Source organism: Cryptomeria japonica, chromosome 11, assembly GCF_030272615.1.
Source record: "Cryptomeria japonica chromosome 11, Sugi_1.0, whole genome shotgun sequence".
NCBI lineage: Eukaryota > Viridiplantae > Streptophyta > Pinopsida > Cupressales > Cupressaceae > Cryptomeria > Cryptomeria japonica.
Genome location: NC_081415.1, coordinates 50,645,534 through 50,672,903, shown reverse-complemented (window position 1 = coordinate 50,672,903; position 27,370 = coordinate 50,645,534). Strand labels below are relative to the sequence as shown.

Genomic DNA, 27,370 nt, shown 5'->3' with positions numbered 1-27,370 from the left:
ATACCCTAATAAATATGTACTTAAAATTGCCAATACTTATGCACAAATGCCTAAGTAGCTGTGTGCTATGAGTAACTATAAAAATGCACTAATAGATTAATTATGATTCAAATATACTAAAAATGAACAACTATTAATATATATAAAATTTATTAATGAATTTTTCATTTTTTTAATTATTATTTAAATTAATAATTAACAGATTGGGGGTACTAAGTTATTAGAACATGGACGGCTGTTGCTCTTCTCCTAATGCTTTAAAAAAGTCCCATAGTTAAAATTCAATTGATAGGGAAAACTGCTTTAACTAAGAACATAAAACAGAGATGGACAAAAATTGATTTCGCAACCCCCCTATTTATATAAGATTCGTCAATCCGAAGCAATATCGTTTACCGTTTGACACTTCTGGAAGCAAGAAGAATTCGTAATTTAACGCCCTTAAACTGATATTCCCACATTTTATTGTTGGCTCTTTGATCTGGGCAACTGAAAGCAATGGATCAGTCAATGATGGCATGGATGAGCATGCAAAACCAGCAACAGAATACAATACAAAATCATCCTCAGAACCAGCAGAACAGTCAGCCCTGGACATCTCAGTTCCACTTTTTTAAGGCGACTTTCTTCATCTTTACCTTTTCTGTTGTAGAAAATCGCAGTGATATGTAATTGTAAATTTCCTCTGAAGACTAAATACGTTATGGGTACTGTTAAAGTTGTACAGGAATGTAGGACACAATGTTGGGTTTTTGTGTTTGGATATTTATAAACATAACTGTACCAATCAATGAGGAATGATTATATTGTGGGTATTGTTGAAAGTCTACAGTAAGGTAAGATACCATTTTCGATTTTCATGAACGGTAGCTCTCGTGTGAGGAACATCTATATTTATGGTATTGTAGAATTCGAAAATAACAGGAGCAAGTATATTTGGGGTATTGAAGAAGTTTCACAAAAATGTGCATAATTTAGGTGTTGCAGAATATATATATATATATATATATATATATATATATATATATCTGTGTGTGTGTGTGTGTGCGCGCGCGCCTGCAAGCAGTTTCATGATCCGAACTTCAACTTTCCTAACTTTGTATAGTTGTTTGGCATATTGGCCTTATGATTTATGTGTTTACGGTGTTTTTATTGCATGAACGATGCTGTGTCTTGATTTTATTAATATTCAGGTCTAGGTTCTTGTTACAGGTGGTCCATATTTCGACCACCCATATCTTGTTGTAACTGAATCATGTACTTTTTTGTTCGTAATCACTGTGAGAATTCAAAGCCTTTATAATATTCAATAATACATTGTTGATATAGATAGTTTTGTTAGAGAAAATGTAATTGCTGGTTAAAGCAGGCAGTCCAGAAAATTTGGAATTTGTTGTCTTTGGGAAGAGTGTTCTAGCTGGGCAAGCTTTGACTTCAGAATTGTGTTTTGTTCAGGTCTGTGGGTTTCTGTAAAGTGGGATGGGCTTTTTTATTTGGGGTTGGAATTGACATTTTTGAAAGGATGGTGATGAGGTCAAGTCTTAACGAGTCACATTTGGCATAGAATGGAGCTTCTTTTATTAGTTGGGTCTAGACCAGATCAAATTTGTTCCCCTGGCAAATCCAGTATAAGGCATGTGCAGGCAACTTTAGATTGTGACCATGTTTTGGTATTCTAAACTCCATATGGAGTGGGTAGTTTGATTTGTATGCACTATGGATTGAAAGAAATCCTCTCTCCAAGAGAAAGTTGGTGCCTTCTTGTATTGAAATGTATTATGGTTTTGTTGTAGACTGGTACGATGAATTTCTGTTCTTTGGAAAGAGGCTCCATGATTGAGTGTAATCCTCTGGTCACTGAGATTTGTTGGCCTCTGCCAACTGGATGTATGCACTTCTGGAGTTTTATTTAAACATCTGAGCTTTGAACTCAGGCATCCTAGTAAGCATGGGTTAGCGTTTGAGCCCTAAGCCTTGCTGACTCAAAAATGAAATCAACGAGCATTCATACTATAGTGATTTGGAAGTGATTACAAAATCTTTTTTCTTTTATGAACTACAACATCGATTCTTGTGTGTGTTGGTAATGTTTATGAGTATGACATGCTGCATTAGCGATTGCACCTGTATTTATTCTGATAATGGAGACTTCACAGGTATGGGTTGGGGTTGGGAAAATGACTTCAAGTTGTAGATTTGAGGAATGTTAGTGGTCGTAGTTAAGAGTTTAGGTCAAGGTATTTTAGTTGTATAATCATATCACTTGAATGGCAGGTAGTTCCTACAGCATTCTTACAGAAGAATGTCAAGGTGATCCAATTTACCTTTAAGGCACTAATAAGTTCCCCACTGTAACCATTAAAACAGTGCCACTATGCCTGAAGGAGACACCCTTGCGTTAAGCATCAGTATCTTTATATAACTAGGCAGGAATAGTCAGTTATGTACGTAATAGATCTGTTATGCAACTTTTATGGGGAAATTTCTCAGTTAAGCAGTATAATTTAAGAAGGAATGATTTAATAATGCAGGAATGTCAGTTATGTTTTGTATCACTCCTCAGTTGTCATTTGTTACCTCAGTTACTTCACATTTGTCATGCAGTCAACATGAAGAATAGTTCAGTTATAGTAAACTAACCTTAAGGTGGCAAAGAAAATTAAATGTTGGTTGCATTAAGCCCTTAACTTTTAAGCCTGCACGAGTTATGGCAAAGCTTTGTGCCTCGAGTGCAAAGTTTCTTTTGAGCTGAAAGTAATGGGTAGGAACCTAGAGGATTTGTTGTTGTCAATTGTGGCACCTATACTGTCTATATTTTTTGTTCTTCAGTTTTCTCTACAAGCAATATAAAATTGATTTTGCCTGAAATATTCAAAACTTAATGCCTACATGAGTTATGAGCTGGAAATTATTGGGCAGGAACTTATAGGATTTTTTGTGACTAACTATGGCACCCATACTGTTCTCCTAATGGGCTTGAGTTAGTATCCATACATGAGTTCTCCTTTCTATATTTTTGTTGTTCTGTTTTCTGTACAAGCGTAAAATTAGTTTTGCTCGAAATATTCATATTGCATGCAAAAACTAAAACTTGTAGATTTTCTTACCACTCTTTTGCATATCTGTTCATGCTTTTATGTTTTATCGGTTCAAGATCTGGTTCACAACATATTGGAATGGACTTATGGGAGCCAGGTTGCTGTACAGGATTCCATGGTCGCCACGAGACATGGGTTATGGGAATGGGGAAGCCATATTTTAATCAGGGGACTAAGCTAGATGAATGCATACAGCTATATATATGCACGTTTAGTCATAAAGAGATGTGGGTCCCATCTTTATGTCTGAGTTTCATGGTGATTAGGTGAGCATACTATAGCTGCAGGGAGACATGGTGTATGGGGACAGGAATATCATATTCAAATTAAGCTACTGATGTACATTAAGGGGTATGACTATATTATTTGCACAATAAGTCATCATGAGATAAGCATCCCAATTTATGGATCATTTACACAATCTGACATACATCAGACCTTTGGAGGATGTTTTTCATTTTAAATATTAGATATATTTATGCATATTGGAGGTGGCATGTTTCAATTTTCGTTTGGTATACATAAACAGAACTGTTACCTAGAGTTTTTATAATTTAAATGGCTATGTGGAATTCTTTCTCCTTTGTCTTAAAAATTTCAAACCCTTTATAGTCTTTGTGATCACCTTTTGATCCTTTTGCAGTTAATTGAGAACTTGGCAGATGCTGTTGAAGGCGGAGTTAGAGATCAACATTCAGATATGCTGGTTAGTGTTCTACACAGTTTTGTTACCAAATAACATTTTTTTAGTTTAATATTGTTTTTGTTAGCACTTGAAGGCCAACGGTGACCTAATAAATATACAAATAAATTATTCTAGTGCCAGATTAAAATTAGAATCCAGTCAGTAAAAGGAATTCAAGCTCTTATAAAATATATTTTTACTGGATAAGAATACTCCTATTTCCTAATGGTAATTTTAAATGTCAATGGTTAATGTTCCAAATGTTAGCATTAATGTTTATATGCAGTGTGTAGTGTATTTGATTCGCTGTTTTGTTTAGTGGTTAGTGGTTTAACCTCATTTGAAATTTAGAAGAATTCACTGCAAGTTGTCATTGGACCCCCACCATATCATCTCCATTTCTGTCATTTAGAGCTGTATAATCAATATTTGTGTGTAACTAGTGTCGTAAATTGTACACCCTTAATTAGGGTTGTCCAATTTCACGCTTAGGTTAGCACCTGCCTTAGTGTGTTGCATTTTGCATTTTAAAATTCCTTTAAGCATTTAATTATTAATTTAACTAAATCTAAAGTCCTCTCTCATCATTCCATACATTATAAAATTGGACCCTTAACCCTAAGTGTGCCTCTTTTTTTTTTTTCTTTGGTAAAAAGGCCTTAGCCATATTTTATTGATAGAAAATGTTACAATCTCCGCTCAGTGCGGGTGCCGGTAGGAAAGAGCGGAGAGGAGAAAACCTCCGGCCTTGCCCGGGACCATTGGTCCAGTTAAACTAACAACCTTTAAATTACAAATGACCTTTTATAGGTTCTACAATTAGGCTTGTAAAAAAAGCCCTTCATATGGAGAAACTATGCTTGGCATGGGATGGTATATTTCTGTCCAACTTTCCCAGTTCCCTTTTGTCATCATAGTTAAGTGTGCCTCTTTTTATTTTATTTTCTTTAATTAATTAATTGAATCCTAATAAAGTCCTATTTTGACCTTCAAGGCTCATTTTCGCATATCTAAACACCTTGGATTAACACACTGAGCTGCATTTGACTTTGTAATCACGATACCTTGCATCCCTAAAAATTTGGAAAAAGGTTGGCTGGACTAGTATGGTATCATCATCCTGGTCCCGACTTTTTCTCCCCGAATTTCGGGATCATGTTTTGGTGGTATTATAATGTTTAAATTTTGCATCTTTATCAATTCTAAGAGGCCTATGATCAAAATTAAAGTTAGGGTTTCATATATAGAACCTTTCCTTTCCTCATTTTAAGGATCTATTCTCTAGCAATTGAAGGAGACCTCTTATGAAGTGAAAGTGTAGGTTTTATGTGGAGTCTACAATCAGTAAATTCACCATTCATCAAGTCTTCATCGACCTTTTTCATCAGCAATGGAAGCTTAGTGTCATGTCCCCTCCTTGATCGTTTTATATCCTAAATGAACCTATTATTATTATTATTAATTAATATATTAATTATCAACAAATAATTATTTAATCATTAAATATTATTATCTAATTAATATTTATTAATAATAATATTCTTGAAATATTTAAATTAATAATATATATTCAGTAGATGAAACGATATCTGGAAGGCATGAGTATTTGTTTTGAAGTGATGTGGAATGGTCAAATACCATGGGCTATGAAAAGTGACTTCAAACGGTGCTAATAAAATATGATCATTAGTTAAGTATATTCAATTATATTAATCTCTTACGTAAGAAAAGGAAATTCTTAAAAGTCATAACCGTTGTCATGAGAAGATGTGATCTTATTCAATGGACATATAAAGGTATCTAAAGAACTTACAATCGATATATATGGGCTGTGGCGAGTATAGAAATATGGAAGATAGAATTCATTTGTTGGGAGTTATATCAGACTTAAAAGATAATAAAGGATGTATGCTTCATAGAAATATACATTTTTTGTTGATAATGTTGTCTGATCTCTTTAGAGAGATTTATAGAAGAAGTACATGCAGATTTGGAAAGGTATGACAGATTTATAGAAGGAGAAGATAGAAATTAGTCTTGTATAAACTCATGGGCAAAGCATAACAGATTTGAATGAGGGGAATTCACTTTGCTTATTGTACTCGATTTGCTCTACTCATTGGGCACTATCGACCTTGGGTAACGATTGCAGAACTCAAGTCTACACTAGGTTTAGCACCAATACATGATGTCAGGCTATATTTTTGGATTTTAGCAGACGATTATATTCAAACAATTCAAAAGTAGCTATCCTTATGGGAGAAGCAATCATCAAGCATTCGATCAGAGAACAATCTGTAGAACTCAGAAAACATATACTAACCAGCAGCACAAATAAATATCTAACAGTGTTGCCCTATGTTAGAATACTAAGATACAATTTCCATTTCTAAGCATTATTCAAATCTTAATTGAAAAAAATGGGCAGATTAGGTTAAGTCCCAGTAGGGGACATTACACTTAGGTGATATTGAAGAATAATAAGATCACCGACTGTTGATTGGCTTGTACCTGTCCCTTAGGGTTTGGTATGGTTTCCTATATAGCCGCCTACACACCATTTTTCAAATTGTAGGGGTAGGTACATGTTTCCGACGAAGTTGTGAACTTTTGAGAAGTCATAATCAATAGGCATAGAGCTAGATCTAGAATTAGGACCCAGACCTCTAGGATCGGAGCACCTAGCTCTCTGGTCCTTGACCAAAGCGCTCAATGCCCTGGTCCTCCTCATCCGGTGGCAGTTTTTGGCAGTTCAAATCTTAGGCACCTCAATCCACAGATTCTTAGTTTCTGTCCTAGTTTAGTAACAGGGACCAGAATGCCCAACGCCTTGGTCCTGCTCAATTAGGTTCAGATTTCAGCGATAGTTGCACATCAGAATTCCCTTTTTAGCTTTGTACTTTGCACCTCAGTTTCAGTTCTGCATTTGTCTGTTATTTACTGTTATCGTAGTTACTCATACTTTCACTAGCTTAGTTTGCTTGCGCCCTACATTTGACTCATTTCTTTTTCATATCAGCAAAGGAATAGAAGCCTTAAAAGTATTCCTTGACTCTCATTCACAAGAGGAAGTCAAAGTGAATCGCTTCTGTTGAGACATGGACTAGCTTGGATTCGAACCTAGGACCTTCCATACGCTGCTGGAGTGCTCTACCACTAAGCTACTGGCCCCTCTTGGACCAGTCCATCGTCGGTCCGGGTGTGGCTTATTTCCAACACCAACACCCCCCCTTAAGCCACACCTCTCATGTGCTTGGGGCTCCTAGTTTGGACCTGGCTCTGATACCATGTTGAGACATGGACCAGCTTGGACTCGAACCTAGGACCTTCCATATGCTGTTGGAGTGCTCTACCACTGAGCTGCTGGCCCCTCTTGGACCAGTCCATCATCGGTTTGGGTGTGGCTTATTTCCAACACCAACAACTTCTTTAGGCTCTAGGCTCTTTCGTATTCCAATGTGTGAATGAGAGTGGGATTAGGTCTTAGTCTACCCAATTCCATTTTCACTCTAACACATTTTGGTGAACCCGACCTTCTTACATTTGCATTTTCTGATTAGATCTAGTAATTGCATGCTTTCTTTTAATAAAAAACATAAAAATCTAAAAAAAAAAATGTTGTATGCATTGTGTGTTTTTAGGGTTTATATTCACTTTTTATTTCAAAAATGTCGGATCTTTATTTGCAAGATTTTCATTCATATGATGATGTATTTGCTTATGATGATTATACGTTTAGTAAGGAAGAACTTGATGAGGCTCTTGATGAGTTTCTTTATCCCAAACCTTCTAAATCAACATTTTGCCATAAACTAATCAACATACTTACTATGCCATTTCGTAGTGATGATGGAAATAAGTTGAATGAATCTTCCCATGAAGTTATTCCTATTAAGTCATCCTCCAAATCTAGTAACATGGTGATTTATAACAATTCCGTTTATGATGATTTGTCTCTTTTTGAATCTAAACACAAATCGTTTAGTAGTCATGAGTCTCATGACCATGCTATGTTGGATGATGCTCTTAATGATTTCATGTCTACTACAACTTCTTTCAACAATGATCACACATCTAAGAGATTGATTGATATGATAAATGTGAATGAGCATAACTTTCAAACATCTCCTAATAAACCCGTTCTTGTGGTTCAAGGTGCTAGTCCTTCAACTTCACAACCTCTTAACAAGCCTCCCTTTGTGGTTCAAGGTGGTTATAGTAATGATGCCTTTTGCACCCCTAATAAACCAGTCATTAATGTGCAAGGAGGATATCCCACTAATAGTCCTTATGAGTATGCTAAACAAATTTCCTGAGAGAGTTATAATTCGGTTGCTCACACATATAATACAAGAAATAAAAGGCAACCTAATCCTCCTCCGGTTATCCCTTCTTCACTTCTTACTTCCCAACCTATTCTCCCACAAGCACCTCGTATCTCACAAACTCTTGGTAAGGAGTATGATCTTATTGAACAACTTAAAGCTACCCCTACCAAGATATCCCTTTGGGATTTAATTCAATCTTCATCCATGCATCATGGAATGTTACAAGATGCTTTAAAGACTTTAGATGTCCTACCTGTAGTGACACCTAATAACATGGCTTCTTTGATTGACTCCATGCCCATCTCTAAAGCTCAAATTGTATTCACACAAGATGAATTACCCTCTCATAAGGTTCAACATCAATATGATCCTCTTATGATTGTCATCCTTATCAATGGTAATGCTATAAGACCAACTCTTGTTGATAATGGTTCTGGCCTTAACATTTGTAGCATTAATCTATTACATAAGATCAAGGTGGATACTTCCCTCATTAAACCGGATTCTCTTAATTTATGTGGCTTTGATAATTAGGCTAGATCTTCTTTAGGTACTATAACCTTGCCTATCAAGGTGGGACCTGCTATTTTACCTACACCTATCCATATCATGCCCGATACCCTCAGTTACAATCTTTTGTTAGGACGACCTTGTATTCATTGCATGCAAGCTATTTTTTCAATTTTGCATAAGCAAATGAAGTTCATTTACAACAATAAGATGTATACTTTGTTCGCTGATACAAATTTACAAGCTTCTTTGCTAACCTCATCTTCTAAGGCTTCTTCAACTACTTCTGATTCTTCTTCCTTTACTCCTACATCTCTAAGTACTCCTATTTCTTCAAGTACTCCTGATTCTTCTTCAACCCAAAATGAATCATCAGTCTCTCCTGAAGATACTTCTTCACTGAAAGAGGGGCTCTTAGGTGATGATTGGGGGTTTTTAGACTTTACACCTTATTTTCTAGGAGAATATAAAGTCCCTCTTAGAGAACTTAACATTGAAAAGGAGAAAGATATAGATGAACCTAAAAAGCAACCCACTTTTTCCAAACAACTCATTAACAACTTTGTGGCTGCTTCTAAATCTGAACATTCTTCTACCCCTTCTACTTCAACTAACAATGACATTCAGACATATGAGGCCCCGCCTTCCCTTAAGGAAATGGCTGCTCTTTATGGTCCTGGTTTTCACATCTTAGCTAAGAGTGGATATAACGGCAATGGTTGCGGTGCACAAGAACAAGGGATAAAGGTTGCTTTAGAAAATAACATTCGTGAAACATCTTTTGGACTTGGATATAATCCCTTTAAACCCACCAAAGCCTCTAAGAGACCAGCCCTTAATGTCAATATCATCTTCTCCTCTAATTCACTTTCATTAATACATCTTGAATACATTGACTTTGATTCTAATCAACCTTCCCTAGATGTCTTCTCTACTGATGATTCCTTGGCTGAGTTTTTAGTAGCTTATGACAATCTCCCTCGATATCATAATCGTGGATTTCCTTATTGTTTAAATGCTGAGGCATACTTTGGGAAAGACACTGAACTAGCTAATGATGAGAAGACACATAAATTTCCTCAACCAATGGATTTTCCACAACAAAGTAATCTTCTTGTGAGTGATACCGTTGATGTTAAGATGGATTCTTGTAATGAAGAAAGATCATAAAGCTCGGGAAGTGTTTAACTGATGAGGAACAGAAAGAATACTTTGTCTTACTACATGAATTCCCTGAAATCTTTGCTTGGATTTATTCTGATATGCCTGGCATTGATCATAAAATTGTCACTCATAACATTGTATTGATTCTCGATGCTAAACTTGTGAAGCTAAAAATTAGAAAAATGAATCCCAAAATAGCTTTGCTTGTTAAAGCTGAAATTTAAAAACTTTTAGATGCTGGCTTCATCTGCTCTATTGATTATTCTCCTTAGATTTCGAATATTGTTGCCATTGCTAAACCTGATAATAAGATTAGGATGTGCATTGATTTGTAACCCTTTTGGGATTGCTCTGAATCTTGCCCTTGTAAATATCAAAGTCTGCTAATTTTCACCCTTATTAATTCTGATATTAGATATTGACCCATTGACTTTCTTGTCTTCTTTGATCTTATGGATGGTTCCTCCAATTCCCCCTTCTCAATTGAATCAATCTCTTCTTTATATCTTCATTTGTGGAAAGTCAAACCTCTTCATAAGAAATGACACATCACTCTTCATTGCTGCCCTTTGAGATTAATAAATTATTCTTCAAATTGATCTCCCTTGGATGTCCTCCTCAAATGAGACTCTCTTTTTTATATCCTCCAATTTGAGAGAGAGGTCGCACCTCTTCATCATGTATGCCCCTTTGGCAAGAGACACCCCCTTTCCACCATTAGCACCCTTTGAAAGAGTGCAACTCTTCATTATTTCTGCCTTTTGAAAAGAATAGAACCTTTCATATTCAGATCTGCACTTCTTATTTATATCAGATCTGCACTTATGATTCCCCAAATTATCCCCTCAAATGAGGTTCTCTTCTCCCTATTATATCTCAAGTTTGAGGGAGTCACAACTTTTCATTTCATGTCTGTGACCATTCATTAACTTAATTAAAATTTAATTATATTTAATTTTATTCTTTTATTTTTTAATTTTAATTCTATTATTATCATTTATCATTAAATTGTATTTCATGGGGATATTACAGCCTGCCCTACTCAAGATTGCTTGTCCTCAAGCAATGATCAATTTAACTAAATTTTCCTAATGCAAGGATTCCTAACTAACCCCTGGAGATTTGTAATCTTAAGACAAGTTCTCTCTCATCAATTGTAATCGTAAGAACTATGTTTGGTTGTTTCCTTGAGACAACAAAGGTGAAATCCTCATTCATTGAGAAGGGGATTAGAAGCATGACACACATGTAAGACCTTAATTGCAATATTCTTTCCTAAATAAACTCATCTTTCTAGGTCGACAAAAAAATAGAATTCACAATGATAGAAATCAGTAATCATAATAAATATTCATGTAGTAGATATGCCCAACACAAAGTATACACACAAAACATAGAGCATACACATGAAAACACTAAGTAGACACATGGATATATTCAGATACAAGCACACACATGTAGATATAGTTTACTTGGTCCACAAGAAGTAGTAATGTCCAACCAGGACTAGATCCATCCCTTGGGCCAATCAATCTATCATTTTACCCATGAGAGGCAAGAGCATCCAACTAGGACCAAAACTATCTTTCGGAGTAACCAATCCACAAGAGGTAGGAGTGTCCAACCAGGACCAAAACAATTTCTTGGGCCAATTCACTTTATCCACAAGAGGCAGGAGTGTCCAATCAAGACCAAAACCATCTCTTGGGCCAATTCATTTTATCCACAAGAGGTAGGAGCGCCCAACCAGGACCAGAACCATCTCTTGGGCCAATTCACTTTATCCACAAGAGGCAGGAGTGTCCAACCAAGACCAAAACCATCTCTTGGGCCAATTCACTTTATCCACAAGAGGTAGGAGCGTCCAACCAGGACCAAAACCATCTCTTGGGCCAATTCACTTTATCCACAAGAGGTAGGAGCATCCAACTAGGAACATAAGCATCTCTTGGGCCAATTCACTTTATCCACAAGAGGCGGGAGTGTCCAACTAGGACTAGAACCGTCTCCTGGGGTAATCATTATTTCATAATTCACAATAAATCTCTTCCACAAATCTGCTATAAAGTCTTCCATAATCTTATCATAAGATTGTCATAAAGTATCCACAATCTCTTCTCAAAAGTCTGTTACCAACTCTTCATATACTTCACCTTAGATCTCCATAATATTGTCTCGTAACCTAGTGTATATATTATATACTTGATTGTCTTATTTGCACAATACACGTATGTTTAACAATCTCTCATATTGTCTTGCCATTGTCATTTAGTTGTTGCCATATTTTTGGATGGAGTTAATACATCCCTTCTCATTGATTGGAATGCATAAACGATTTATCCTTACCCTACAGGCTGGCAAGATTATGCTCTGATACCACTTGTAATGTCCCATTTTGGGATTGCCTTGAATCCTGCCCTTGTAAATATCAAAGTCTGCTAATTTTCACCCTTATTAATTCTGATATTATATATTGACCCATTGACTTTCTTGTCATCTTTGATCTTATGGATGGTTCCTCCAATTCCCCCTTCTCAATTGAATTAATCTCTTCTTTATATCTTCATTTGTGGGAAGTCACACCTCTTCATAAGAAATGACTCATCACTCTTCATTGCTGCCCTTTGAGAATAATAAATTATTCTTCAAATTGATCTCCCTTGGATGCCCTCTTCAAATGAGACTTTCTCTTTTTTATATCCTCCAATGTGAGGGAGAGAGCACACCTCTTCATCATGTATGCCCTTTTGGCAAGAGACACACCCTTTCCACCATTAGTACCCTTTGAAAGAGTGCAACTCTTCTTTATTTCCGCCTTTTGAAAAGAACAAAACCTTTCACATTCAGATCTGCACTTATGATTCCCCAAATTATCCCCTCAAATGAGGTTCTCTTCTCCTTTTTATATCTCATGTTTGAGGGAGTCCCAACTTTTCATTTCATGTCTTTGACCATTCATTAACTTAACTAAAATTTAATTATATTTAATCGTATTCTTTTATATTTTAATTTTAATTTTATTATATCATTTATCATTAAATTGTATTTCAAAGTGGGGATATTACATGATTTTCAAGATCTCAATAAAGCATCTTTGAAAGATGATTATTTGCTTTCGAACATTGATATGATAGTAGATTCTACTGCTGGTCATGCTTTGTTATCCTTTATGGATGGTTTCTCAGAATATAATCAAATTTTTATTAATCCTCAAGATCAATTTAAAACTACCTTTACTACTCCTTGGGGTACATTTTGTTGGGTTGAGATGCCTTTTGGGTTGAAAAACATTGGCACTATCTATCAACATGCTATGACTCATCTTCCATGATTATATGTATAAAAGCTTAGAAGATTACGTTGATGACATCTTAGCTAAGTCTATCTCTTGTCAAGACCATGTTAAGATCCTTTGGCAAAACTTCGAAAGAATCCGTAAATACAACATGTGCTTGAACCCCTGAAAATGTGTTTTTGGTGTGGATAGTGGAAAACTATTAGGGTTCATAGTATCGCATTGTGGTATTGAGGTGGATACAAAGAAAATAGACGCTATAGTCAACATGCCACCTCCTTGAAATATCTCTCAATTGAGAAGTTTGCAAGGAAAAATTCAAGCTATTCGTAGGTTTGTTTCACAACTTGTGGACTAGACTTTCCCCATTACTCAATTGCTTAAGAAAGATACCACATTTCGATGGAATATTGATTGTCAACAAACTTTTGAGGATCTCAAAACTTATTTGGCTAATCCTCCTATCTTGCAACTTGCTGTTTCTACTCAATCTTTCCTTTTATACACTGTTGCTTCTTCTCATGCTCTTGTAGCTTTATTGGCACAACATAATAGTGAAGGTAAAGAATGTCTGGTTTATTACATAAGCCGCACTTTACTCGATTATGAAGTCTGATATACTGCGATAGAAAGACAATGTCTTGCTATTGTTATGGCAACTCAAAAGTTGAGACATTATCTTTTGAATGTTGAAACTCATGTTATTATCAAATTCGATCCTCTAAAGCATCTCTTCTAAAACCTACCTTTCAAGATGCTTAGCAAAATGGGTTATGATGTTAACAAAATTTGACCTTAAATTTGTGTGTCAAAAAGTAAGGGACAAACTTATACCCACCATTTAGTTGATGCGCCTTCTCCTCCCACCTTATCTACTAATCTAGAATCCTTTCTTGACGATTTCGTCCTCCTTATTGATGTTGATAGCAGGTATTATTTTAATACCTCCTTCAGGGAAACCCATCCCTTTATCCTATCGTCTCAATTCCTTTGTACTAACAATATTGCCAAGTATGAAGCCCTTATTGTTGGGTTAAAAGAGGCTTTATCTCTGAATGTCGGACACTTACATATCTATGGTGACTCACAATTGATTATAAGGCAAGTTACGAGAACTTATCAAGCTAAACAAGACAAATTATCGCAATATCGTGACTTGGCCTTATCATTGTTATTAAAGTTTACTTCTTATACCACAAAACCAGTTCCTCAAAAGGATAAGCGACACGCAGATGTGATGGCAAGCACAACTTCCCTCATATCCCTTGAGGATCCTTTGATGGATGATCAATTCATGATTCACAATCTTTCTTACCCAGCTATTATTGATAATTATATTGATATAGCCTATTGTTATGCTTTAGATTCTGATTAATGGTACTCTCATATCTCACGATATTTGACTCATGGTACTTTTCGGAATTCTACAAGTAAGAATGCTAGAGCTAGAATTCGTAAGATTGCTACAAGATACATTATCCTTTCTAATGTCCTTTATAGAAGAGGTTATGGTGATCTTCTCCTTCGTTGTCTCAAGAAAACCAAGATCCCAATTGCCGTTGATGAGGCACATTCAGGTGCTTGCAGGGGGCATTTCGGTGGTAAATCTTTGGTTCAGAGGTTGCTTCGAATGGGATACTATTGGCAAACCATGGAGAATGATTCCTTTGCTTTTGTTAAAAAGTGTCATCAGTGTCAGTAACATAACAATTTGATTCACGCTCCTGCACACGAACTAAGGTTGCAAGTGGCTTCTTGGCCCTTCTCCTTGTGGGGTTTGGATCTCATTGGAAAAATTTCTCCTCCCTCTTCTCAAGGACATACTTTCATTCTTATGGCCCCAAATTATTTTACAAAGTAGGTAGAAGCTGTTCCTCTTCGATCCACTACTGCTGATGTAATTTGTCAATTTCTTCTAGAAAACATTATTTCTCGATTTGGTATACCTTCCACTTTGATTTCTGATAATGGTACCCCATTTAAGAACAAACATATGAAGAAGTTCCTTGAAAAATATCACATTTAACATCGCTTTTCCATACCTTATTATACTCAATCAAATGGCCAAGCCGAAGCTTCTAATAGGACCATTGAACAAATTCTTTGTAAGACTAAAAAAGCATGGAAGGATTGGCATACTGTTGGTAAATAAATTTGTCACTATGAATTCTCCTTCAAACTTGACCTTGTTTGCCCGAAGAGCAGTGACAATTGTCCCAACAGTTGGAGAGATTGTGGTGAAGCCACAATCTTCCTTTGCGTTTGAGAGGGGCAGCTCCCTCGTATGATGGGGGTTTTTAGGATTTTGTGTACTTTTTACCTGAAAGTACAAAAAGGAGACAAAACTAAACTAAAGAAAAGAGAATAACAGAAACCCCAATGGCAAACATACGAACACCAAATAGGATTTCACAAATGATAATTGATACAAAGGGGATTTAAGCACAAAACAAGATTTAACTCGCAAATATCTCAACATACGAAGAGATGGGTAACTCTAGCACATCCAAACCAAGATACCAAAGCTTGATTGTGTTTCATTACATCAATTGCATGAATTGTAAGCACTCCAATAGATGACAGATGATTTGCGCATAGACAAAGGATATCACTAATTTGACATATGAAAGATTAGTAATAATAACTCAAGAAGCACATATAGCACATACGAGCTAAATGCATCCTTTATTATCTTCATGAAATTATACAATCTCAAGAACTCTTCTATACAAAGCGCAAACACAAAATTCATCAAACTACTTCTCTAAGAATTTCTCCATAGTCTCCCCTTTGTTAGAGTATCTCCCTATGATTGAATTACAAAGAAGTTTATATAAGTGAGGCTAGTAACCACTTAAGGTAACTACCTTAACCACTTTTATAACTACTTAGAATAACTAACTCTTTTAAGTGCACCAACTTGAAACAACTAACTTTCTTTTTAGAAAAATAGTTACTTAGTGTAACTACCCAACTTTGGCACTTAAAATAACTACCTCGCAACTACTTAGTCTAACCACTTAGGACAACCACCTAAGGATAACCACCTTAAGATAACTACTTAGGAGAATGACTTAAAATAACTACCTAAGTTAATCACTTGGGATAACTACCCTTTTTGGAGACAAGTTAGGATTTCCCTAACTTTTACAAAGTTAAATTCAAAAGGCTACTTTAATTACAATAAGTGACATAAGTCACTTTTTCAAAAGGCAATTTGAAACCCATTACATTGAAGAAAGAACTTGATGTCGATTTTGTCTGAGTGGCCTCCATGTCTTCATCTGAATCTTTTGCCTTTGTAACTATTTCATCATCAACACTCTGCTTACACTGTGGAGTGTAGCTACTGTTAGTTTTAGAGATCAGACTTAATAATAAAACTCAGGAATAAACAATGCAAACAAAACACAAGACAACACAAACAATTATCCTGGGAAAACCTCCCTCTTGGAGGTGAAAAACCCAGCCAAATTTCTCAGATCTTATTAATCAACGATCAATAGGTCTCTTTACAATTAGCTTCAGCACATTAAGTATTTAACACAGTAGTATTAAGTCAGCAAATAGAACAAGCATGTAACTTATCTACAGTCCACAAATGGAGTTTGCTGATCACTAATAAATTGCAGACCTGAAGGTATGTGTGCTGACCCTGTAAGATGGGTTGCTGACTGTGAGAAGAGGTTCGCTATGCCAAAGGAGTTCACTGATCACCAAATTGCAGACTTGAAGATATGTTCGCTGTGCCTAGGAAGGATTTCGCTGCCTCTGCTGTCTTGTAGATGAGCTTCACTACACCTGCAAATCAATTCGCTGCTCTAGACAGACAGTCTGCTGACCTTGGATAGGGTTTGTTTACTTTCTCCAATAGTTTGCTGATGCTAGAAGGAGATTCGCTGATTCTAGGAGTATTTCGCTGATAGAAGATTGAACTTGCTGAATGGAGAAGTTCGCTGAAGATGTGTGGATACAATGAATGATACTTGCATATATATAGGAGACTTGGCCTCCTTAATTCACCTAAGTCGACTAGCACATATAATCTTAATTTTATCCTTTAACTTGGCGCCAAAACCCCACAAGTTACATATAGGGCATGATTAATTACAAGACTTTCTTTTACTGCCCAGAATAGGTCCAGACCTATTACAGTTTAATTACAATTATTTTGGGCCCAACCCTAATGAGTTTAAACGCATAGATAATGATCAAACTTTAATTGCTTTTAGCAACATTAAAGTTTGATAATCCGAGCTAATATAATCTGAGCTAGCTACTAATTTCAATAGCTACATGCTGGAAAATGTTAGACAACGTAGCTTTACACTCATTATCTGCACATTTGTATGAAATCTTTTGGATCTCCTTTCATCGAATCTATCTTGTAGGCATGCTTTCATCTTTTGATGGATATCAATACTCCACTTTAGCATGGGCTCCAAGGATGTTGACATAGGTTGTAGAATGAGCTTTACGCTTAACAGTTTTGCTTCCATGAAGGTCTTTAAAGCTTTTTCAACATCATCCGTTCATATTCATGCAAAATCTAAATGCACCAAGAGAGCACGACCACACATACACCACATCCAATTACATCTTAATTCAAACATCTCCTGCAATCATCTATTCACGAGTTGGTGTCTATTTGAAGGAGTCTGTCAAATACTATTCATACCTTGTTTATGATTACACATTTTGTATGCATGTCGACAAAAACACCTCCAACTATGAAAACTCACAAAACTCTCCTTACTTGAGTGGCAACGAGGATGTTAGCAAACATGGTGAGTTTGTTTTTGTCATTGCCAACTATGAAAACTCACAAAACTCTCCTTACTTGAGTGGCAACGAGGATGTTAGCAAACATGGTGAGTTTGTTTTTGTCATTGCCAGTTAAATTTCCTGGAGAGTTTCTAAATACTTGTCAACAAACTCATTTTCTGTGAATCTTGCCGTCACGACATGCCATGAGACGACATCACATTGGGCATTTTGTAAGACGGTTTGTGCCTTGTCGATGCTTCCATATATTGCATTCATGTCTACCAAACTAGGATGAAACGAAACTGTTTGGTTCTTTGATCTGTCAATTGCATGGTCTGATAGTCTCCGAGGCATCTTCAATGGTTTTATTCTGAGCGTGAGTTACAATCATTGAATTTCATGAGATGACACCTGTAAAGGCACTCATCAAACAGTTCATGTGTATTGTTCTTTACGATTCCACATTTTGTGTGCATGCCTTTTTCAACATTTCCAGCTATAAAATCTGACAAAAATCTCTTCTATTGTTCTTTGATGGACGTCCATAACCTCTTCAAAATTGCAATAATTAACCTCTACATTAGAGGTATCTACTGCGTGGTGGTTGGAGCCTCTTCTCTCGTCCCTCTAGTCGTTATGCTTTGATGAATGTCCTTGCAATTCCATTGTTGCACAAGAAGGGAGGTTGATGGAAACTGTTGCAGAACCGTTACACTCGCCAAGTGCATTTTGCTTGAAGAAAGCTTCCAAAGCTTTTTTCAACAAATCTATTCTGTATAGATCTTGCGATTCGATCCTGATAACATAGGCCACCAATGCAGAAATTTCCTAGGTAGTTACAATAATTACCTTTCTCATTTTAACTTTCGGCCACTTGAACCATTTACACAACTTGACGGAATGCCCAACCAAGGAAGATGTTAGCAAAAGCCGTGGAATCGGCTTTTCACTCGTCAATTGCATTTGCTTGATAGTTTTTAATGCCCGCTTAAGGAAGTCTATTTTGCCAAAATTTATAACTAATTTTATGTTAGTTATAAAAACTTTCTTTCTTTCCTCTTTGATGTTATCGGCATCTTTCGAAACTGAAAAAACTTCTCGATGATGTTAATGAATTGAAATTTCGGTAACTTTGGAAACTAGACAAAATTCGCCGATGGATAAGTGAAACTTTGAAAACGTGCCGCATGCAAGTATATTAGCTTCTTTGGAAAATAAACCAACTTGCCTATGATGTTAATGAATTGAACTTTTCGCAACTTTTGAAACTTGAGAAAGTCCCCCGACGTATAAGTTATAATAACTAACCCTTTGATGAATGAGAATGCATCCGCATTTTGCTGTACTTTGCAAAGTTGGTGAACTTGCCGATACCACTTCATTTATCCTTTGCATCTTTATCCTGTCGGTGTTTTGCTAAAGTGCCACAACTTGGCGATTAGAAACATTCGAACTGTTTCAGTGACTTGGCCAAATGCCATAACTCGCTGATGAGAAAGAACAAGCTGAATTGCGCGATAATTGTGGATGATGGAGGGACCGGGCTTCTCAATCTAATCTTTATCTCATCGACAACTTTTGAAAGTGCCACAAGTTGCCAAAATTTGAATGGATAATGAACCAAAGTGCATCTTTACTTCATCGGTGATTTATGAAAACGCCACAACTTGCCGATAAAGTTCTTATTGCCGAAAACTTTATTAGATTCCCATGTTGCTGATTCTTTCCTTTTTATCTTGGCATATGATGTTTTGGATTTGAAAAGTTAATGATAACATTCGACTTCTACTTGCAGTTCTTCCATTTATCCACATGCACCTAAACTCATCAAAACCCTTTTTCTCCTTTTTCCTTTTGATGTTCCGATCATGTGAGTATCTTATGACTAAGAATTGTAGTAGCTTGCAAAGATAAGAGATAGGTAATTTCAACAAACTCATCACAAGACTCAAAATGAGGCTATTGATTGAAGCTTCATGGTTACAAATCTTGAAAACATTCTTACAAGATGCACATAGTTGACTAGCCAATTATTGGATTTAAAAGAAAAGTTCAAAATTTGGGTAACTGAAAACAGGGGCAACACATACTTAGTTGACCTATGCTCTCTAGGCCTATCTGACAAGTGTTTGCATAACTACTGGTACTACTCCTTACAATCTTGTTTATGGTGATGACCCAATTATGCCTTTAGAGTTAGAGATTCCCTCGCTAAGAATCTCTCTTAAAGGGATAGTTGATGATGATTCTTATAGAGAACAACGACTTCAACAACTTGAAATGCTTGATAAATAATGCATAAACGCTCTCAAACATATTCGAGCCTATCATAAGACCTTACAACGAAGTTATAATGACAGTCATTCAATGTTCCTTCTCTGTGGGTGATCTAGTACTTTATGAGAATCAGTGCAATGTGAATGCTTTACTGGAAGAAAAAAGAAACTTTAGCTTGGACTGGCTTGGACCTTACATCATCACTGAAGTCTATGGATATGGTGCTTACAAAATAGCGGACGTGGAAGGTATGCCTCTTAAGGAACCCATAAACACTATGCATCTTCGTAGATATTATTCTTAAATTTCTTCCTCTTCTCTTTTGTTTCATTCTTAATTGTATGATATGTTAGCATGTCTTCATTAAAGCACATGGTATTAAATTATCATTATTTAATCTGTATTGCTTCGTTCTTGACAAACATAATTTGGTTTTGGTTGTCTTGAATTTATTGTGTAATTTCTTAGGAATTTACATTTTGTTATGCTAGCTCATGCAATTTTCTTAATGTATTGTGTTAAGTTACATCATGTTGTGTTTAATTAGGACATCAATTAGATCACATTTGTTATGTAGTTTAACATAAATACCTTACATCACCATTTTGTAGCATTTAATTAAACACTTAGTTGTTTAGTTAAATCACACATGTATCAATTTAATCACGAAAGTATTGAGCAATCAATCACATGAGAATTAAATTAGACATACATGTACATTCACCAAATTTGTTACTTTTAATCAAAGCAATATAACACATTGTTTTGCAACTAAAGGGGCAAATTTGAGACAACAAAAGATCATCCTATATATATAGATATATAAAGATTTTGAGTACATCATATACATCATAGCCACTAGATACAAAATGTGGCCTCTACATCACCACCTCTAAGGATCGTGGCTACCTGAGTCCTCTGGTCCCTGCCGTGGCGGTCGATGTGTAGAAGTAGATCATGAGTGACTCCTTGATGAGCTCTTCCGATCTCAATCCATCACTATGCCTCCGAACATGGTTGACTCCATACGGGCCTTTGTAAGCTTGCGATGTAGTCGCTCCCTCTCCTCTCGATCGAGCTCTAGCTCTAGCCTCATTGCATCGAATACATCATCATGTTGTCCAGCACTTCGCTGTGGTCTTCGTATGATCTGTGAAGACTGTGGAATGCGCGATGTCATGATGATATCACTGAGTGTGATGGATAAGGTTGCACCATTCCCGCACACTGACTGTAGAGAGAATATTATACATACATACATACATATATTTATATATATCGTAAACTTAAAATTAAAGTCTTCAAGTGAAGACTTACCTGGGTCTCCCTCCTGCTAGTCGAATATGATGGGAGCCTGTGATATAGTAGTTTGTGGTACAATTCTGCTACTCTCGCCATGCTCGTACCGCCTCTGTATCTCAGGATGTAGCTTTGATGTCGAGGACCTGTAGAGTCTTGAGATCGGTCTCTCTAGGGCTGTCTCCTCCTTGGCTGTTGCATCCTCTCCTCTATCCTCTACTGCAAGATGATCCAGGGCTATGGTCCCATGATGACTGGGTGTGTCCTCTTCCTCCTCATCCTCCTGTTTTTCCTCTATCTCCTCTTCCACATCATCTTGATGATCCTGTCCCTCTTCGCTGCTAGGCTCCTCTGAGGCCTCTTGTCCTCTCCTCACTCTGAGTTGGTGGATCTCGCCCATGGACCTGGATTCCCTCGTGGGTAGTTTAATGGAAAAATGGCTCCAGCGAAGTTCCTATACCACCATGTGATGTAGCTCCATTGAACCCCAGTGTTATCCTCGAATGGGGGCACGACCCTGTCACTCTCTTCATCATCAGAATCTGTAAGCTCTATCTCATTTGTAGTAGGTCTAGGCATTGCTCTTGGTCTCATGGCACATCTAGAATGTTGTATGTAGATCGGTACCGTTGCAGGTACACCCCACTCTAGTCCGAACTGCCTCCTCAGTTTGTCAAAATAGAATGGCATGACAATGTAGCTATGACAACCCTCAACAAAATGGTTTCACTGCATGAGATGAAGTTGTCTGTGCTGACTTGGCCAAGTGGCCATCCGTTTGTACAACCTCCATACAATGTCATCCAGTCGGAATCTGTCTATTGTCACTCTTTAGTACAATTTGTCACCTCTCTGCCATGATCTAGTGGTGCATGGGTAACTGTATGACCGAGGCTCATCAATTTCCACATCAACTGGATATCCTGCCGGCTTGGTGCATGTGATGTGTTCAAACATCTAGACCTATAGAAGGGTGCATGCCATCAAACTCTTCCCCTCTCCATATACATAGTCTCCCAAGTCATGGTAGAGATGAGCTAACATGCTCCATCCCCATGCGAACACAATTTGTTGCTCCTCCATTGCATGGATCGTGTACATCCTCTAAGGTGACTGCCATCTCTCCCACTAGTAGGACGAATGTCGGAAGTCAGGATCCTATCTCTCCATCAAAGCCATGAGCATGGGACCATGATAGCTGATGGCAGGCATATTACAGATGTACCACAAGCCCACTGCATGAAGAAGATGTTGATCCTCTTGAGATAAATGAGGGATCTGGCTCCGTAGTTGGCAGTTGGTGAGTTCAACAGCATGCTCTCGTAGGTATGGCAACTCCTGTGAAATTAGAATCATGCATCAGTAATCTATCAAATCGAGGACATCATATCATCATCATATCACCTAAGACCTGATTCCATGTGTGCCTTTGGTAACCCTTTCTAGGGATTGGGGCGTCCTACTAGGAACAGGGCGCTTTGGCAGGACCAGAGCGCCCCAATGGGACGAGTGCCCTAGTAGGACCAGGGTGCCCTAGGTGGACCAGGCGCTCCTGTTGGCTAGCACATGTGAATTAGGGTTCCTAATCAGTTAAATCAGTCAAACAGAGTGTAACGAAAAGTACAGATGTAGTTGGGCAGGCTTACCTTGTTTGATGGAGCGTCGTTGATCATAGACTGTCATAGGATCTCCATCCACGTGGGCATTTTTGGTCGTCAATGCGACATTTTGTGCTATGTGGGCTCCTCTTATGCAAAAAGTGAATAAGACAAATGAATAGTGTCACTTCCACTATTTAAGGTATTCTTCTCCTAAACCCTAATTTTGCATGTTTTGCTTAATATTTCATATCTTGAGCTAGAGAACTCTGACTCTCGTACTGTTGGTTGTGTTAGAATCGTGATTCGGTTCTCTTACCAAATGTTCCTCGATTTTCTTTGGTCTCAAATCAAGCTTTGTTGTGAGCATTCGTCCTCACCTCTTTTCACAATTCAACATGGTAAACAGGATACCTTGTTTCAACTCACTAATTAGCAAGCTGAAACTGGGGGAGGGGGGCATATAGCTACCCTCGTATTTCATCACCCTTAGTAAGCATTTAGGTGATTTTGTGATTTTGATTAACAATGTGGTTTTGTAGGATGCGGCTCCTAATGTTGTACTACAAATATCGTTGGGGGCTTCGTTCGACATATTATGGATATATCCTTTTTCCCATGAATGTTTACATTTCTATACTTAAGCTTGCATATGCACATAGTGTCATATGACCGCTAAAGTGGGGGCTAAATGTAGCAGCCTAAATTGTACACCCTTAATTAGGGTTGTCTAATTTCACGCTTAGGTTAGCACTCGCCTTAGTGTGTTGTATTTTGCATTTTAAAATTCCTCTAAGCATTTAATTATTAATTTAACTAAATCTAAAGTCCTCTCTCATCATTCCATACATTATAAAATTGGGCCCTTAACCCTAAGTGTGCCCTTTTTATTTTATCTTTTTTAATTAATTAATTAAATCCTAATAAAGTCCTATTTTGACCTTCAAGGCTCATTTTCGCATATCTAAACACCTTGGATTGACGTACTGAGTTGGATTTGACTTTGTAATCACGATACCTTTCATCTCTAAAAATTTGGAAAAAAATCGTGTTGACGTGTTTTTTATGACTACGTCTAACACAGAATAAAGTTACCAACGGTCACCTTACTCTCTCTTGATCAAAATTAGTCCATATGCTAAGATTGCACAAAAAGTTCAAATGGCTAACTCCAAGGTTCCTTCAATGCGTGGACATGACTCAGTTGGCTGATGTGTTTGTTGGTAATCCAAGGGGCCTTACGTTTGATCGTTCTCACTTCTTTACTGTGGCTTGGAACTTTATCATCAGATATAGCAATTTGGTGATGCTTCAGCTTCAAATGAAATTGGAATGAACTGAAATTAAAGGGGAAAAGGTTTAGAAGGATCTAAATCTACTCCTAAGGGCAGTGATATCAACAATTAATGCTTTGGTGGACAAATTCCAAATAAACCAAGCTCTACTTCGCCAAGTTTAACTACAACTCTGCAAGAACCGGTGCAATCTTCTGAGGATGTCGAAGGATTTTCAAATCGAGAAAGTGCATTTGAATACCCAAAACGATGCAATCCAAACGACTGTCCACTACCAAACTTAGCACAAGTTTAGTGGCTTAGGCTAACTTTACTCTGCAACTTACAATCAGCAAGATGCAAAAAGTATGAACCATGGAAATTCATCAGACACCATTACATTCTCCATTGAAATCAAAGCACTATACTAACAACTGAGAAAATAAAATTCTACTCTAAGCGAGGAAGGTGAAACCATGCAAGTTTTGAAAAAAATAACTTAAGTGGACACCATCAGAGAACAATGTTTCACTGTTATTATCTCAAAAACTTATCGCAACAATTTCATACAAAGCTCCCTCTTACAAATGAGGAGGGTCACCCCTTTATATAGGCCTCAAGCCATGATAACATGCAAACCTTAATTAGGGTTTTCCCTAAAAGATTCCCCACACATGATGCAACAAGGTGGGAATCTCCGATTAATAACCCATCATGCCCATATACAATTAATTACAATCCTGCCAAAAATTGCACCCATAAAGCATTAATTAACCATTACATTCAAAAAGTGCCCACTATGCAATGAATGTACCCTCATGCAAAATTTGCCCATGATGCCATAAATGCACCATCATCTCCTGAATGTGACGGTTGCATGCAAAAGGAATCTGCCATAATGCCATATATGTGACGGCTGCATGCAAAGAGATGCTTCATCAATTCAGCGTGTGTTGACTCAGCTGCCACTTGGCGAGAAAACTTGGAGAGAGAACTTCAGGAAAGAAGAATTTGATCCATGAAGAATTTTCTTGAAGTTTCTTGAACTTTCCTTGCTCTGGAGGAGATTTTTAATGATTTTCCACCATCTCCTATTTTTTAGGAACTTTCCAAAAATAGGGTTCCAGGCAGAGTTTCGTGACTCGCGGCGAGTCACGCGAGTCAGCGGGCCGGGTGACCCCTGCTGGGTCACGGTGACCCTGACCCGGGCTCGGACGGGTCAGGGGGTGTGACTCGCCGAGTCAGCAAGTCGTGATCCGGCCGACGTCACTTAAAAAAGTGCAGTCAAAAAAACAAAAAAAACATAACATTTTTAATGATTTTTTTGCCATTTCCCTTTCTTATAACCCTCAAAGGGATTGGCTAGGCAGACAGAGAGGTTGAGGCTGTGGCTATGGCAGAGGAGGAGGATAGAGCACGATCAGACACAACACCTATGGCTACTCAGACTGGCACATCACAGGCAAAGACTATGGCTACTCAGTCATCCAGGACCTACCTTAGACGCCTTTCTAGGAGGCAGATAGACGAGGCTGAGCCAGAGCCTGAGCCATAGACTTGTTTTTGTTTACACTTTATAGTTACATATATGTTTGGGAACATTTGAAGTCATGGATTTTCTATACATTGGACAACATTTATAACTCTATATATCTATGTTTTCTAATTCCTTCAGCTACAATTTACATTTCTACGCATGTGATGGATGTATGTTTATGTATGTGATCAAATTAGCTTCTATTTGATGATGTTATAGTGTCTTTAAGCTTAATTCAATAATGGGTGTATGAAACAAGTTTTAAATCGTTAAAAATCTCTAAATTTCAAGGGTTTTCTTATTTTGCCGAGTCGTTGCCGAGTCAGCCTTGCCGAGTCAGAGCCGAGTCCGAGTCTGAGAACTTTGGTTCAGGTGAAGAAAATTCTCGCACGAATCCAAATTTGAAAGAATTTTGAAATTTGGATGTGATTTGATGCCCAAAAATGGATTTTTCAAAATTTTCCCCGAGGGGAATTTTCTCGTTCTGTTCATCTTCGATTCCTTCCTTGCCTTGGAATTTTCATCTTCTTTCTTGGGCGAAATTTTCATGTCATGGATGAATTTCATCTTGGAAGGAAAATTCCTTACCTTCATTTGGTGCCCATTCCTTTCTTGGAGTGCATTTTCTCCATGGTGAAGGAAAAATTCCTCCTCAACCTCATTTTGACCTTGATTCTACTTTACCCCTTGGGGAAGGAATTCCTTCATGCCTTAGCCAAATTTCACATTTTCCAAGAATTCTATCCTGAAGGAAGGAATTTCCAACACTTTGTCAATTTTTCGCTTTCTTGGAATTCTATCCTGAAGGAAGGAATTTCCATCACAGCCAAATTTTCACCTTTCCTGGAATTTTGCCCCGAAGGAAGGAATTTCCAACACTCAGTCAATTTTTCCACTTTCTTGGAATTCTGTCTTGAAGGAAGGAATTTCCAACACAGTGCCAAATTCTCACCTTGCTGGAATTTCTTCTTCTTGGGCGCAATTCTTCCCTGAGGAAGGAATTCTTTTGAATTTTGAATTCTTTTGTTTGAACTTTGATTTTCACGTTATGTTTCCAACCTTAGGCACATTTCAAATTTTGGAAATTTGTTCCTTGAGGAAGGAATTTTTTGTGCTTTTTGAGTTCAAATTGTTCCAAGGAAGCTTTTTCATCAATTTACCACATTTCCTATTTTTTCAGGAATTTTCCTAAAATTTAGGAGCCAGGTCCATTAGATAGAGAAATTTCTCAGGATTCCGAATCCATAAAAATTGCCAGATTCTAATAAGATTCAGTGCCTAAAAATGGAAAATTCAAAAGCTTTCAAAAATTTTCCCGAGGGGATTTTTTGCTTTTCATTCCTCCTTGACCCTTGGACTTTCATGCCTTAGACAAATTTCTTCAGTTTTCTGGCTTGGGCATGGATTTCATGGCAAAATTCATCACTTCCTTGATTCTCCTTGACTTAGTCATTTCAACATTCTTTCTTTGGCCAGAGTGCAATCCTCAATTGCGAAGGAATTCATGAATTTTCCACGTGTTGATGTGTCTTTTGTAC

The 27,370-nt window shown here is 37.2% G+C and overlaps 1 protein-coding gene across 1 annotated transcript in view; it reads left to right on the top strand.

Moving 5' to 3' along the window:
• Nucleotides 1-290: 290 nt before the first annotated feature.
• LOC131051396 (mediator of RNA polymerase II transcription subunit 9) overlaps nt 291-27,370 on the top strand; it is an 83,068-nt gene continuing 55,988 nt past the window's right edge. Inside the window, exons 1-2 of the mRNA XM_057985906.2 lie at nt 291-618; nt 3,742-3,804. Of these exons, the coding sequence (XP_057841889.1) occupies nt 499-618; nt 3,742-3,804 (183 nt within the window). The 5' untranslated portion in view covers nt 291-498. The remainder of the gene's footprint in view (nt 619-3,741; nt 3,805-27,370) is intronic.